At 37.7% G+C, this 15,497-nt stretch overlaps 2 protein-coding genes across 4 annotated transcripts; one reads left to right on the top strand and one right to left on the bottom strand.

Moving 5' to 3' along the window:
- Positions 1 to 3,421: 3,421 nt before the first annotated feature.
- Positions 3,422 to 9,884, bottom strand: LOC113205902 (RNA polymerase-associated protein LEO1). Its single transcript, XM_026421693.2, has 10 exons — positions 9,534 to 9,884; positions 8,457 to 9,278; positions 8,231 to 8,380; positions 7,905 to 8,146; positions 7,643 to 7,795; positions 7,460 to 7,570; positions 7,116 to 7,281; positions 6,979 to 7,047; positions 6,274 to 6,510; positions 3,422 to 6,192 (listed from the first exon to the last, which is right to left on the bottom strand). Exons 1-10 carry the CDS (start codon positions 9,579 to 9,581, stop codon positions 6,121 to 6,123), a joined length of 2,070 nt encoding a protein of 689 aa, XP_026277478.1. The 5' UTR covers positions 9,582 to 9,884; the 3' UTR covers positions 3,422 to 6,120.
- A 229-nt stretch (positions 9,885 to 10,113) lies between these two features.
- LOC113205915 (myosin heavy chain, skeletal muscle, adult-like) lies at positions 10,114 to 15,491 on the top strand. Of its 3 annotated transcripts, XM_052264583.1 has the most exons (15): positions 10,136 to 10,365; positions 10,704 to 10,972; positions 11,063 to 11,262; positions 11,359 to 11,582; positions 11,674 to 11,822; positions 12,206 to 12,367; positions 12,459 to 12,615; positions 12,863 to 13,005; positions 13,069 to 13,789; positions 13,906 to 14,244; positions 14,335 to 14,592; positions 14,672 to 14,818; positions 14,903 to 15,076; positions 15,152 to 15,244; positions 15,334 to 15,491. In XM_052264583.1, the coding sequence occupies exons 1-15, from the start codon at positions 10,252 to 10,254 to the stop codon at positions 15,445 to 15,447; spliced, it is 3,264 nt and encodes a 1,087-aa protein (XP_052120543.1). In that variant the 5' UTR covers positions 10,136 to 10,251; the 3' UTR covers positions 15,448 to 15,491. The 3 variants fall into 3 exon arrangements, with proteins under 3 accessions (XP_052120542.1, XP_052120541.1, XP_052120543.1); XM_052264582.1 differs by having other exon boundaries at positions 10,114 to 10,365; positions 14,693 to 14,818; positions 15,152 to 15,491; XM_052264581.1 differs by having other exon boundaries at positions 10,127 to 10,365; positions 15,152 to 15,491.
- Positions 15,492 to 15,497: the final 6 nt, after the last annotated feature.

Here is a 15,497-nt window from a genome sequence, read left to right as displayed (position 1 = left end):
ATAAATAAATTTGGAACGTTGCTGAGCACCGGGCGGGCAGCACCGACACCACCGACACCGACTTCACCCCTTTACCCGCACGACCATCACCACAATGCATACCCATCACCTGGCAAGCCAAACACAGGTGCACGAAGTTTTGTCTCCTCGAAGCAAAAATGAAACATTATTCGTTTCAATTTTAAATGGAACACTATATGCGTGAAAATCTGAATTCAATACGTTGAAAGGGTTAGTGAACATTAGTACAGTATGGCATTGGTTAGCAATAATAAAACTTTCAGGGCGAAGCACCATCACGAATAGGCGTTCTCCCACTCATCACAATCGTAATGATTTTGATGATGGCCCGAAAGTAAATGACTTACTTGGCCGGGATCGCAAGGAAGATGTAAGACCAGGCATAATAACAGTGATCTCGCACAAACACTTTCGTCAACTATCTGTCGCACACTCCAAGTGAGCTCGACAACAATTTCGCGCTCGCTTATGAATTGTGATGGTTGCCCCCTCTACAGGATGCGTGATTTGTGTCGCCGGGGCCGGTGATCTTGTGGGGGTCGTGGGGCCTCCGCGTCGGTCGCGTCGTCGCCGCGCCGGTGCCGTGCGTGCTGAGCGAGCGCGGGGTGAGCCGCACCGGCGCCTGCCGAGTCTCGAGGCACACTGACTGGGCTGGGCTGGCTGGATGGGGCGGGGCGCGGCATGGGGACCCACCACGGACGCGGGGCGAAAGGATCAGGCGCTGCAGCGGAGCGCCACCACCACCGCGAACTGGAGTCCCGCGCCCTGCGCCGCGGTCGCCAGGGTGGCCGCGGGTCGCGGGATCCGCGGACTGAAGAACACCCCCCACCCCCCACCCCCCCACACACACATCTGACACAGACATACACTACTGGCTCAGGCGCTGGCGTAAAGGGAAGTCCCTGCAAATCGTCCAACAACTTCGCGAAGTCGGAAAAAAAATTGGCGTGAGAGCGGAGACCACAGTGCAGGGACAAAGCGTAGATCGCATGGATGAGGAGTTGGGAGCAGGGCGAGGGGGAGGGGTGCGGGATATGGGGAAAGCAGTGAGTGACAGAATATCGCATCACTTCCCAAGCCGGGTCAAGCTTGTTCAACAGAATGCCTACACTGTGATGCAGTTTAATCTTCGTACCAATGGCTCTAAAATAAGTTTTTCAGTTTTCCATCAAGGTGGACAAATACAAGATCGCGCTCGAACATTAGTGCACGCGCCTTTTTTGATTTGATGAAAATATATTCGTGCTTCAGAAGCACGTCGAAGTTTTCCACGTTTTGTATCAACGCGGAGATGAAATAACACAAAATTTGGTGAAAACCATAAGCCGGCATGACGCCGGTAGATCGATATTTCGTTCTAACCCTCTTTGAAATCCGACGCTAACTTTTACGAGAATGATGATTTACCTCTTCCAAAAATACTTGCCAGCGACAAGAAGGGCCCTAACTTGATTACTCTCGCTACAAGTAAACTTATTTTGTATTTGTGTTTCGTGATTTAAATGTGCCAAGAGCAGGTCCAAACACGCTACTCCACTATTGTTTGTAAACATGTAAACAGATTCACTTAACTGTAACACATAGCTTTCTTACCTCTTAAAACTAGTCCTGTGATGACAATTTTTAACAGAGAGGAGGAGTACGGAGACTTCTGATTTAACACAACTCCTAAAACCACAACGACCAAGCCGTTTATAACAAATACATTTGCTTTGCTCACTAGCTCACTCAGAACAACTTAAAACATCGCGTCGGCTGCTGTGTGTCTATGTTGGGATGAGAAGCTAGGATATACCACTACAGCCCTTTTCACGTTTTAGGCATCATGATTGGTACGGGGCTGTAGCAATGCATTGTGGGTAATCACAGCAGAGTTACGTTGTTCAACCAAAGGAAGTGAGTTTTAATCAGCATATTACACAGTAATTACACAACAATAATGCTTTTTAGTTGAATAAATGTGTTTTGTGTTGAACGTTTGTACATATTACAGTCAACTATAGTTTCAGTTTTCCAATGCTTCTGTCCTCTAGCCTGTACCACACAGCGACCAATCAGAAAGCAGACGAAATTGTGAGTGCCTCCCATTCGTACTCAGCATCCACTTTTCACTATCTCTAGTCTCAACCTTGTCTTTAACACAGCTGACATCCCATCAATTTTCCCCAATCTCACCCGTATTTAGACTTTAAAATGTTCTGGGTACCTCCGTTCAGGGCTCTTTGGAGATATTTTGAACAAACAGGAGCTAGAAGAGGTAAGGAATTCACGAAGTGTCGTTGTTACTGTAGGCTCTTAAATATACTAACCTCTTTTCACAGTTTTTGTTGATTATCATATATAGATGTGGATTTTACTTAACACTTCAGCACTTTCGCAATTTGATACTTATTATTGTGTTCTTTTGTAGATCTGCCTCTATTGAAAAGAATGATGGTTGAAATACCTTTCCTTCCAATTGGATCTGTGGTAGCTGTTGGATCCATGGTTGGATCTTATGTCTATCTGAACTACATTTTTGAAGAGGGAATTGGCTTTCAAAAACATTTCACAGGTAAGGATTGACGCTTTACTCTCTTATACGATCTAACTTGCGCTTCTGTCAACATTTATTTGTTGCCTTCAAGGTTAGCAAATAAACGTCTGAACCTGAATATTGTACTATTGATACTAATTTTCCATCTCTTCCTTACAGTGATGCGATCAGATGATCCACGGATTGCATTGTACAGAGATGAAGTAATCAATGCTGAGAAGCATGCTAGCAAAAAATAATAATTATTAAATTAGGGTTGAAATATCTCACCTTGTATTTAGTTGTTTACAATCTCCTGTTTCTTGTATAATACTTAAACCAGGTCTATGATACTTCTTGAATTATACTGTTATACATAATTTATTGAGGACTTTACACATTTTTCATTTTCAATGATTGGCATTCTAAAGGTCCTAATCTGTCCTTCATTTTCAAATTTTTAATGTAGACACATATGTTGGTGCTTGGTTGTCTCACATAGCAGCAAATTCAGTTGCTGATTATGAGTTAAAGCTCACAAACTTTTATAAGCTTCTTCCCTTATGGTTTGCTTTGAAGGGTAAGATGCTCTCTGATGGCCACCTTAAGAATGGGCCTGCCCAATGATGGCCACCCCTTTTTCTTGTAATGTAGACAACGATGTGAAGAAGTTTAGCTTATATGCCCAAGTAGGGACCTTACTGGAACACTACTTCAAGGCCAAGATAGTAAAGTGATCAGATTGGCTGGAAATCGAGAAAAGTGGCCATCAATGGGACAGTGGCCACAATAGGGCACCTTACCCTATCATATTGTTTATCTGATAAATATTTATCAATATGCATATAGTATATGAGCAGTCATTGAAAAAGTAAACACACAATATTGAGGTATTGAGAGCATTACTGTAGTTTTAATACTGTTGAACAAATACATAGAAAAACTGCTAAATCAGTAAATTCCAACTCCAAATTTTCAAATGTCTGTCTGGTTCACTCTTAAAAAAAGCCAAGATCTTAAATAAGAACACAATCTAAAAGCACTTAACCATAGTAATAATACCTTAATTTTAGTTTCTGTTAAGTTCATGACAAATTTAAATCTCTTAACACCACATGATCAGTCCTGACATGTGAAAGGAAACAAATCTTGAAAGCACACCTGACACACATCCAAATTGCTCTCTTCAGCAGTATCTTGTTTTGTAAGGCACTAGTACAGACATTTAAACACATCTAGAGATTTTGAAAGCCAAAACATTTTTATACAAAGTATGTAAGTGTGTCAAATAGGTAGTACCCTACAAGGTAGACAGAGCTTGGACAAATAATGATTCCTAGAACCACTCTTTTTCCAAGTTCATCACATGTATTTTGAAAGCAACAATTACATCATAGTAAAGAAAAACTAGGTAATAAAGGACAAAGGGCATCATCGATTGAAAAAAATAGATCTTTTCAAATAAAAAATAATTATGTACAGAATTGTCAAAAACAAGAAAAAAATAAAGAAAAGAAGGAAAAACAACCACTGGTGACACTTGAATACATAGAGTCATGCAAGGCATTCTCTATTTTATACTTATTTCTACTTTGTACATTAGGAAAAATTAAAACTTAGACTACAGATAAGACTGTACCAGTCACTAATCATTAAAACCAATCAATCTTCTAAATGTTGCCTTTGAAAGAGTGTTGATAAATAGTGGGGAATTATTAGTTCATGAAAACACTAAAGTGGCGGGTAAGAACACAAAAATATTAAAACTTCACCAATAAAACGGCTCATGAGGGGAAATCTCTGCTACACCATTCACAGATTCTTCTAATTTTAATGGCAAGTTAAAATGATATGTTTAAGATGACAAAAATTAATTTGGTACAGTCCTCCAGCTACCTATCAATGGTAAAATATGAAAAGACTACAATAGATGAACTAGCTGATTTGGCAAACTATCCATGAAAATTATTACACTTATTTGTAAACAGTTAATGAAAAATTACATCAACTGATAGAACAACTGTATACTAGAACAATGTTTGAGATGTAATTTATTGCAACTATGTATCAAATTTAATTTCAGTTAAAAAACGAAGCTTCAACAAGGTGACCAGGCATGGTTATATAGTTCAGGAATGTTTCTCATTAGCAGAAAAAAAACAGTACTTTCTCAACATATCTTGTAGTACATAGTAAATACATAATTTTCAACACTCTCATAGTTTACAAACAAAATGTAACTAAAATGAGATCACTGGTAATAAAAAAACAGGGAGAGTTAAAAGCAGAAACTCATGGAAGTGGACAATAGTAAGTAATTATGTTCACAACAGAAGAACCACCCTTGAAATAAGAGAGATATCTAAAGAAAACAGGCAGACGCAATGCAATAACCAAACTTCCAAGTTTAGATCCCCAAAACATTAGAACTATAGAACTAAAAAAATATAAAAAGGAAAGCAACTAAGAGAGCACAGGCTTACATCACAGATAATGATACTGCCAACACCAAGTTGACAGTTCAATACTTCCTAAAATACAATCATAAAATTTAACAACAAGCAAGAAAATTTAAACAAAATAGGAAATGGTATACTGGTCCAGAAAACTACATATAGCTGACAGTAAAGATAGTTTTTTAGATAATTTTTGTCAGAAAAGATATTTAACCTGTGATTACAGATCAAAATTACAGCAGTGCAAAGTGCAAAAAGAGGTAAAATAATACCTCTGAGGTGAAGTCAATGAAAATTATGGATGAGCAAATTCATTAAAGCACATTCATTAATTTATAGTAATGGTGATGATGGTGGGGGATGATGATGATCGTAATGAAAACTGATATTCCATATCACTGGCACTACCCCAAAAAGAATGATGTTTCAACAAAAAGTTTCCATTAAGTGGAGAAGACAATTTAGAAGTACAGTAAATTGGCAATATACAGACATAATAGAATACAAGAACCCTTGTTAAACATATACATATATGGTAGAACATTCTGGTAAATGAAAGGCAACCTTCAAGTTTATGCACAAAAACAGTTGTACTGTTTGGCATTCAGATTTTTTGATTTGTTCCAAGATTTGTCCACTAATTAACCAAACAGTTGAGACCAACATAAAACAAAACATCCATACACAGCCCTCAAACAAATAAAAGCACCTAGACACAAAATACAAAAACCTTTAAATATGCTCCATACATTAAAGTGTTTTCACCGAAACTTTAAGAAATTGATTACAGAATTAGTTCATTTTTTGTTTTATAGGTAAGCTATAAATTCTGAGAATGATCTGTAAAGTTGACATTACATCAACAACTTGTGAAATATCATATAATTTCTTCCCAAACCAACCAAAACAGAACAAGCAACAAAATAGGGACTGGAGTAAAAAGATGCAGAGGGAAGAGATACCGAGGAAGAGATACTTTAACTTTTTTAATCTAAGATCTAGATCAAAAATTGCACAGTTCTCCTGGGGCATTGTATATGTGTACCTTCTGAAGGAACAGAAAATTACCATGATTCATATCAAGCTGTTTGCATTTGCAACCCTTAAAGGTAATCGGTACATTATCAATTAAAAATTGAATGGGAACCCGTCCCCGTCATACCCTCCAAGGTGGGCATCTAATTCTCGGAAAATGTTGTCCTACAAAGAATGGAAAAAATTTTTCATTGTAGGCATTCAAGAAATAAAGCAGTATTTTTACGTAGAAGAGACTATACTCACGTCATCGTCATCTTCATCGTCATCAGGTGGTAGAGCAGGGCCCCCACCCTTCTCATCTTCATCGTCATCGTCTTGGAGTGGCTTTCGGCCGTCGTCCTCGTCGTCGTCATCATCATCATCTTCAGCCTCCCCTTCTCCATCATCGTCATCATCATCGTCGTCATCATCAACATTGTCTTCTTCATCCTCCTCATCATCTTCCTCCTCTTCCTCATCTTTTTCATCCTCTTCAGTTTGCTGTACCAGAAAAAAAATAAAAATGTGATGTACGGTATGTAAACAATTTACATTAATACAGTATAACCAGGTTATAGTGTTCCTCTGTTACATGTTTTCCCACTTACAAGATTGCAAATCTAAACTCTTATTAAAAATGAAAACCAGGTAGCTGGTAGCTGATTGACCCAGCCCACATTTATAGGTATACTGTACCAGATGTGCAGGCGGATTGCCTATTCCCTCGGGGCTATAAGGCACTCTGGTCGGTCAGTGCAGATAAGCAAATACGCCCGCATTGTAACTACAAAAGTGGGCAGGATCAATCAGCCACCTGTTACAAATCATTCTGTTTTTGATGTTTTTCAACACACAATGAACAAAACAATTTGTAATTCTAGAGCAACAACTCATTGCTAGGTTTAACATTCTCGTATTTAATATACAGATACTATATTCAAAAGGCAAAGGTAACATTGCAATAAATACCTTGGTCTCTTTCTTAGAGTTTTCACTCTTTTTCTCCTCTTCCTTCTTTTTGGTGTCAGCAGTTCGAACCTAGGAGAAGAATGCAGTTGCATAAAACTGGCTAACACAGTGCAAGAGTTCAAACCTAGTTCACTTACATTAACTTTTGCAGGTTGCTGTGGTTTAGATTCCCCTGGTAGATCAATTTGGCCCTTTTGTCTTCGGAATCTAACAATGATACTACGAGAGTCCAAAACAAGATTGTGGTTTTCTTTATATGCTTTTATAGCTTCATCTACTGAATTGAATCTGATGAAGGCATACCTGTATGAATTCAAATTCGTAGAATAAAATCTTGCTTTATACATAATGTGTTTATAATCAAATAGAGTCACCATCAAAATTAACTTGTTGAGCCCCACGTATCCACACATGTGGCCATAATACATGAAAAAAGAACCCCCCTCAGACTTAACATGTTAACTTATGCAAGATGCTTTACCTTGTATATCGCATTCGCTGAGCAAAACCTACATCAACTCTCGCAGCCTCCGGAAACTTCTCTTTGACAGTTTGGATGTTCACATTGGTTGGTAGATTACCAATATACAATCTGGCAATTATCAAAAAGTTAATAATAAAATAATATAAAACATCTGTGACAAAATATTATTACAGCACTTACGTATATGGATCAATAGATTCTGGAGATGCTTCTTCCTCCTGTTTTGTACTTTTTTTCTCGACAGATAGATGTCCAGAACCAAATTTGATATTTTCAAGAACTTTTATAACTTTTTCAGTATTGACATCTGGTGCTAGCTGTACAAAGCAATATCTAAGCAGGATAAAAAGGGGGAATATATAAAAGGGAAAAATTAAGTAAAGAAAAATCAGAAGTTACCACAAATAAGTCAAATCTAAAAACATAGCAAACTAATATTTACCTTGGACCACTTGGGACTTGAAAATGAACATTCATAATTCCAGGATGATATGCTTTCACAATGTCACGAGAAAGTTCAGGATCAGGGAATCTAATAATTAAGCTCTCATTTTTTAGATTGATTGTGGTTTCTACTTCTATTTTTAATGCCTTTTCAGCATCTTCTCTATTCCAAGGGCGACTAGGGAAAGACTGAACTACTGCTCTCTTCCTTGTTTTGGATTGAACTTGCTTGTTATCAGCCTGTTATAAGAATTACCAGTTCCAATTAATTACATGCAGTGAAAATATTTAGTAAGTTATGAGTGCCGAGGACACTAAACATACCCCAAGTAATACACCTCCTTTTTTGTTGGGACCGGTTTCATTTGTAGTAGTATCATGAGAGCTAGATGATTCTTCCTGTCTTTTCTTGTTTTTTGATTTTTGATGGTGCCCCTGATGTCCACCCTGATTTCGACCTCCATGTTGGTTTCCCTGAAAGTAAAAAAAAACACATTTAAAGCATGAGGTGAAAGAAATGCAGAGGATTGCTTTTAATTTGAATGCTTACTTGATGACCAAACAAAGGTGGAGGGCGAGGTCCAAGGTGGCCTCCATAGTACCCTCTGTGTGGGGCGTGGAATGGTACTTGAGGTAACAAAGGAGGAACCCCCATATGCCCTGGATGACCCATATGAGGGTGAACCATTGGCCCTGCAGCGCCAGGTGGAGGACCTGGTGGAGGCCACTGATTTGCACGGAATCCTCTCATTGGCAGGCGTCCTCTCTGATTCCAACCACGACCTTGTCCAGCCATACCATTATGCTGACCAAAGCGACCAGGGCCCATTGGGTATGAGGGAGTTTGGTATCCACTTTGACTAAGTGCTTCATGCTTAAAACCAAATTGTTGCATTGGTCCCTGAGTTGGGGGAGGAGGTGGCGGAATACATAATGATTCATAAGAATATTGGTTGGGCGATATGTATGGTTTAGCAGGACTTGCACCAATCCCAACACTGTCACGGTTTTGTTGAGCTAAGACTGGATGTTGCTTATTTAACGAAGAAATATTATCTCCGTAACTGGACTGACTTGATGATTGTGTTTTTGAAAAAGTGCTATTCCCATCACCATAGCCATGATGTTTCACTGAACTCCCTCTGCTTGAGGAGTTGGAATCATGTATTTGATTAACAGTAGCAGTAAGGAGTTCGCTAAAAGAGGCTTGCTTCTGAACGGCACCATAGTCGCCGTAACTAGACTGCTTTGTGGACCCCGATTTAGAATCAGAGTACTCTAATTGTTTGGCTCTTGAAATATTCAGACTTTCACCATAATTTTGTTGTTTGGATGGCATTGCTCCACTGGCTTCATCAATGCCATTTTCAAGCTGAAAATAAAGATATAGTTCCTATTAAATAAGAACAGTAATATGTCATCAAAGAAGTGTTAGAGTTACAAATAAGTATAGCACAATTGATTACAATTGTTTGAACTAAAATATAAGGGACGAAAATCTTGTCAGAGAGGAATTATTAGAAAAGCATTCAATAATGTTGAATATAACCACAACAAGTCTAGGTAAAGGTGATGCATGATGTGGAAAATATCGGAATTTGCTGTAGTAGCGATTCATAACATTTACCTTCCGCTTAGAATTAGATGAATTGAACCTGTTCCCATTCGTATACATGTCGGCAATATAGAATTAATTGGGAAAATAGGGTAAAACTGTATCGTTAGCACACACACACACACTATCACAGTGGGCCGACCGACACTTTACAGATGAATGTTAAACATAATGCAACCTAGTTTGTATCAGCAGGTGAACGTAGTCGTTACCCGCTTTGAACATTAAAAATTCAAACGAATACGAACAACATTGATTAAGTTGCAACAATGAAAACTAAATTCACGGTTCGGTTTATTATCATCACAAAAGGTTTCGCGCGTTGCCTGCTATAGTTTTTTGGTGATGTTCGCAGACTCGACTTCCGCTCTCTGCCGCCTATCAAATAGCACGTGACTTTGCTTCCCATTTCGAGCGGGAAATTTTAATATAAAATTTTCAATGCTTAATTCCTATATTATTTATCGATTTGTCTCCTAAAGCTAAGATGTAAATGAATTATGCTTTGGGTCGTATCATCGTATCGGGCACAAATTTGTATGCAATCTCACTCTCAAGTTTGAGTTGTCGGTCGGTCGGTCGGTCGCTTCAAAGGTTGTCGGCCTGCTTTTCGTGAACGGTTCCGTTCCGTTTGGCGCGGTTTCAGTGGAGGGCATTTCGATGCGAGGGTGTTGTATGTGTAGCGGTCTCAACAGTTCTGGTTCTTTCGCAGCTTCCTCATTTACTTGAAATGTCGGATTCTATGGAAAAATGGAAGCAGGAAAGAAGAAAGCTTTCCTCAGCGCTTGGTGCTTCAGCGCTACCAAGTCGCGCGAGAGAAATAAATTTGGCACAATCTACTAAGGTTTGTTGAAGGAGCTCAGTATGACTTGACCCATTTGACCGCATGCAACAAAATCCTTCATGTCATTTATTGTAAATTTTCGAAACTGTGGTTGGGCACTTTTACCTACACCGCGAAAACTTACATTATAGTGAGCCCAATGTCAAAATTTTGTCATTTTGGAGGCCTGCTTTGGTTTCAAGTCACCTTGCAGGTCCTTGTTATAACATGACAAAACCTTGACAATTCTATTTCCTCTGGAATATTTTGTCCTGGACTATGCTAATATGGGTGAGCTTATCGAAAACGTTATTATATACTTCAGTATTTTAATTTTTGTGTTGTGCAAATGTCTTTAGGTTGTTCAAAAAGAGACCAAATCTCTTACGGGGAATGAGGGTGAAAAATCGCAGAGAGAATCTGTTTCTCTGTCACAGTCCTTGGATTCATTCTCTTTAAGAGTTCAGGAAAACAAAGCAATAATACAGTCAAAGGTAAACGAGCTAAATGGGTTAGTTAGTTCATGTGGACGGCAGTCAGACAAGATTTGTGAATGCCGTCTTGGCGTCAATCAGAGCACAATCAAGATTACCAATGATGCAAAACTGAAAGAGCTTTTTTCAACTAGGTATGAAGACTTAGGTTTGAATGAAATAACTGCAAACATATTGATGAGTCATTTTTATAGTATGCTTATCATTTTGGTTTACATTTATAGGTACAATAGGGCATATCAGATGATCCATAAATTGTATTCCAACTCTAAGTGTGTTACTGATTCACTTCACCAAGTAGCTGCTGTAAGAGAGACCTTTGGATCACGCCTTGATGAAATGAAAGTTAAAGCAGAGGAGATGAACAATTATTTGAATGAAACTAGCTCAGTAAATCTTAAGGGTTATGAAAAATGCTTAATGTGTAAGTAATTTTAACTACTATATCCTACACTCTTATTTCTTAAGTCTCGTTAAATGCCTTTATCACTCAATAAAATCATCCATTTAATGTTTACAGTGCTCAAGCTAGAAGAGAAAAACATAGAAGATGATAATGTTGGTACTGAAAATTGGATAAATTCTTTCCAACAGCAAAGTTACAATGAAAAGATTTTGAAAAGAGAAGAGGACACTGCAGACGAAGAATCCTCTAACGACATACACTCAAAAATTCTAGAAGCCAAAAAAATATCTGAGGATTTGTCTAACCATTCAGAAAAAACTCACATGGAAAAGGACGAGGTCAGCTGCACACTTTTCTCAATCTAATTAATAGACAATCTCATCCTACTTCTTATTTTTAAATGCATTTTTTTTAATGTGAATGTTCTAGCAAAAGCACTGCCTTCAAAAGAAGTTGGAACTTGTGAAGGGAAACTTCATAACTGTTGAGGAAGATTTAGTGTCTCTTCAGCAAGAATACGAATCAACCAATACCGAAGTCTATTCCCTTCAAAGTGAACTAGCAGAGTCTGGCAAGAGGTTTGTTCCACATGTTTCACATTTTTCATTTTTCTCATGTTTCACTTGCTTACATAGTCCAGGGTGGCCACGCAACCTGGAAGTCAGGGAAGTCAGGGAAAAGTCAGGGAAAAAAATATTGGTCAGGGAAGTCAGGGAAAAGTCAGGGAAATTGAACGTTGGTCAGGGAAAATTACTGAATCTTGCTCGAAATTGTTATTTTCAAACTTTCGGTGGCATTTTCAATTGTTGGGGAGGCAAAAAGTTCCACTTAAAATACCTTTAAAAGTCAGGGAATTTGTGTAAAAAGTCAGGGAAAGGTCAGGGAAAAGTCAGGGAATTTGATAGCTCCGATTGCGTGGCCACCCTGATAGTCCTTATAACAACTATGTTTTTCTGTTCAGAGTGGACAAGATTCAAAATGTCATTGAACAACTCCAAGGGAAAACAGATGACCTCAAAGAATCCCTATCGCAGAGCAACACAGAACAGAAAGATATTGAGGCGCAGTTAATTTTGGCAAGAGACACCTATGGGACTCATATTGCTGAAATAGAGGAAACTAAGTAAACACAATAACAGCAACTTTTCTGAGTTTCTGTCTTGAAAATTTTAGTTATGTGTTATGTTTAAATATTTTATTTTTCATGTTTTAAGAAAGCAGCTTTCTGATGAGAAAAATAGCACTGACCAGCAGGTCAAAGTTTTAGAAGAGGAACTGCTGACAAACAAATTAGCATTAGTTGAAAGAAAACAATCTTTACAGGAGGCTCTTCAAGCAACAAGATCAAAAGGGTCTGACATACTCCTGGAGGTATTTACATACTGTGAAACCTGGATTGTAAGAATACCTCCTTATAAAGTAACAGAGGATTCATGTCCAATTTATTATAGTTGTACCTTGTACCTGGTTATAACAAATACCTGGATATTAAATACTGAGACCTCAGTCTCGAACAATCCTTACTATCAAGATTTCACTGTATTTGCATTTCATCTGAAAATTTCAAGATGAGCATAATTGTGAATTAAACATTTAAATTTTTTGTTTTTATTTTTAGGAAGAAAATTTGCAGAGTGCCCTAGTGCAATTACAAAGTGACTTAGAAACTGTTCTTTTAGACAGAAGTCAACTTGTAGAGGCCAACAGTTCTTTAGAAAACTATGTAGCCACCATTGATAGTGAAATCCAACATCTGACAAAGTAAGACTTTACAGTACGTTTTGAACTGTTTTGATCTTCTTTTAATTTTATTCGCTATTGCAGGGAGGCAGAAGAGCAAAGAAGATCTATCGATAATGAAATACGTACCACCAAGATTCTAGAACAGAGTCTCACTACAAGCAAACATCATCTTGAGGAATCACTATCTGAATATAATCACGATTTAACAGTGGCAACCAATGAAGAAAGTTGTGCAACAGAGGAACTCAATGCTGTGGAAACAGAAGATCAAGAGCTTGTTGCTAAAATTCAAATGCTCCAGAATGAGATAGCTGAATCTCAGTTAATGACAACTCAACAGCATAATTTAATCACAAAAGAATTAAAAGAGAGAATTCTGAAATTGCAAGGTGAAGTAGAATCTGAAAGCAAGAAAAAAGAAGTGCAGTTAAACACATTTGAACAAAAAGTAGAACTTAAAAATGGCGACATAATGAAGGCAAATGCACTGATCAACAGTTTACAAAATTCAATTTCTTCAAAAAATCAAGAATTGAAAAGAATTGAAATCGCATTTAAAAATAAATTAGATGAAAAAAGGAAAAGTGAAAAAATTGTTGTAAAAAGTCAACAAGAGATTTTAAAATGTGAAGAAAACCTTCATGACAATCACAAAAAGGGAGAAGAAATGACATTAAAACTACAGGACATGGATCTTAAAATGGAGAGTCTCGACAAGAATATAGATGAGCTACAACTTGTGCAGAAAGAGAAAGAAACACTTCTTTCATCATCATTAAAAGATTATGATAAAGAAAAACAGGTAACTTTATTTTAATTTTTTAAATAGCAGGTTTGGAAGTTTAAATTTATTTTGTTTGGCATGTCTTCTCATCATTGGTTTTATTTGTTGTCTTCACGGCCATCAATATTTTGTAGATCTTGCTTCGAGACACGTTTAACTATAACTCAACTGCTGAATGCTGTGCTGATGAAGCAAAATTATTGAAGAAACAATTGATTTCTTGGAAAGAAAAACTTGATAATGTGCAAGGTGAATCTGTAAAGGTGACAGGAATGATAGAATCACTCTCCTCAAGCATAGAAAATTTCAAAATAGAGGTGAATGATCTTGATAGAAAAAAGCAAGAGCACTTGAAGAGAAGTTCAGTTCTTGCCAAAGACCTTAGACAAGTTGAAATAGAGACTTCACATATCAAGGCAAAATATACCCGCCTTAAAAAAAAATTTGATGCTCTAACTGCACTGAAAGCACAGGTAAGATTTTGGTCATTGGCAAAATGTCCTATAAAGAATTTGGTAAACTATAAAATTTTGATACTAATAAAAACTGTGTTACTTGTCTAGAAGAAAGAAGCTGCAGCTGCAGCATCTCAAATGATCACTGAAGGCACCTTTCAGGTTGCAACAGCTCAAGGTGAAGTAACACCACAGTTTAGTTCATCTAGTCGAGGTCCGGGAGAGAGTACCGGGGGAAAGGATGATACTCCAAAGTCCATCTTGAAAACTCCTTTAAAGTCTTCCACACCCCAGGCAAAGAAACATGTAAAATTTGTGGACGATGCTTCGGAACTGCCAAGTTCTGGTAGTACTATAATAATGGGAGTAAGTAGTCAAGTGACATTCATGTATTATCCCCATAGTGAGGCAGGTAGAATTGCTGTATACTACATCTTTGGTTTAGTATGACTTTGCTGATGAACAGGAGGCAAACCCTGATAATAGATCTCAGATATTAACTCAACACAATGATCGTAAGAAAGCAGAACAAGTTATATTGAAGACTCAAAGCTCTCTTCAAACAGATGTAGTACCACCACAGGCAAAGAAGGTAGTGTGTTTAGAAAAGAAGTTTTCAAAAGAGTCATAATATTAAATCATACATAATCACTAATTTTATATTGTCTTATTTCAGAGGAAAATTTGTGAGGCTGGTCCAAGCACTTTCAAAATTCCAGAATCAGCTGTATCTCAAAGGGTTGCTGCTCCACAACAGCCCATATTTTTTCCAAATAAGGATAGTAAAAATAAAGAAAACAAGAGTTATTTGGATGATGACAATAGCTCTACAAGCTCTATCATGATGGCGGTACAGAAACTAATTCCAACCACACTTCAAATTAAGTTTTCTGAACATTTTTCTTACTTTGTGGCCATTTTACAGGATTATGCTGAGGAGCTTGAGAAAAACCCTTACTATATCCACACAATTAAGGCTCAACAACAGGAGCAGAGAAGCTCAAAGAAGATGAAAATGGTAACAAAAAACACTTATGAAAATACAAATTTAGTACGTGGCAGAAGTTCAGTAATTTATCTATTTAATCGATTTGCAATTCTTCTCAGAACATGTCTTCTAGTGCAGTCACAAAGGAACTTACCACCCCATTGCAAGAAATGGGCGGTGAGAATGAAATTTCTTCCTCCACTCCAGAATCTCAGATGGATTGGCTCAAGTGATCCTTCAGTTTGTGACCTCGCATAGACAGCAACCTTTATTAAATTTCATT

This window comes from Frankliniella occidentalis, unplaced genomic scaffold (genome assembly GCF_000697945.3).
Source record: "Frankliniella occidentalis isolate FOCC.00 unplaced genomic scaffold, Focc_3.1 Scaffold20, whole genome shotgun sequence".
Taxonomy (NCBI): domain Eukaryota; kingdom Metazoa; phylum Arthropoda; class Insecta; order Thysanoptera; family Thripidae; genus Frankliniella; species Frankliniella occidentalis.
The sequence above is the reverse complement of the archived record's forward strand: the minus strand, read 5'-3'. Positions and strand labels throughout refer to the sequence as shown.

What these genes read in the sequence shown, in the direction of transcription:
- LOC113205915 (XM_052264581.1), top strand. Translation starts at nt 10,252, where the DNA reads ATGTCGGATTCTATGGAAAAATGGAAGCAGGAAAGAAGAAAGCTTTCC. An exon ending in CTAGCAGAGTCTGGCAAGAG is followed by an intron (nt 11,823 to 12,205) that starts GTTTGTTCCACA and finishes TTTTCTGTTCAG; the next exon opens with AGTGGACAAGATTCAAAATG. An exon ending in GGTCTGACATACTCCTGGAG is followed by an intron (nt 12,616 to 12,862) that starts GTATTTACATAC and finishes TTTTATTTTTAG; the next exon opens with GAAGAAAATTTGCAGAGTGC.
- LOC113205902 (XM_026421693.2), bottom strand. Translation starts at nt 9,581, where the DNA reads ATGTATACGAATGGGAACAGGTTCAATTCATCTAATTCTAAGCGGAAG. An exon ending in CACCTTTGTTTGGTCATCAA is followed by an intron (nt 8,381 to 8,456) that starts GTAAGCATTCAA and finishes TTTTACTTTCAG; the next exon opens with GGAAACCAACATGGAGGTCG. An exon ending in ACTCTAAGAAAGAGACCAAG is followed by an intron (nt 6,511 to 6,978) that starts GTATTTATTGCA and finishes TTTCTGGTACAG; the next exon opens with CAAACTGAAGAGGATGAAAA.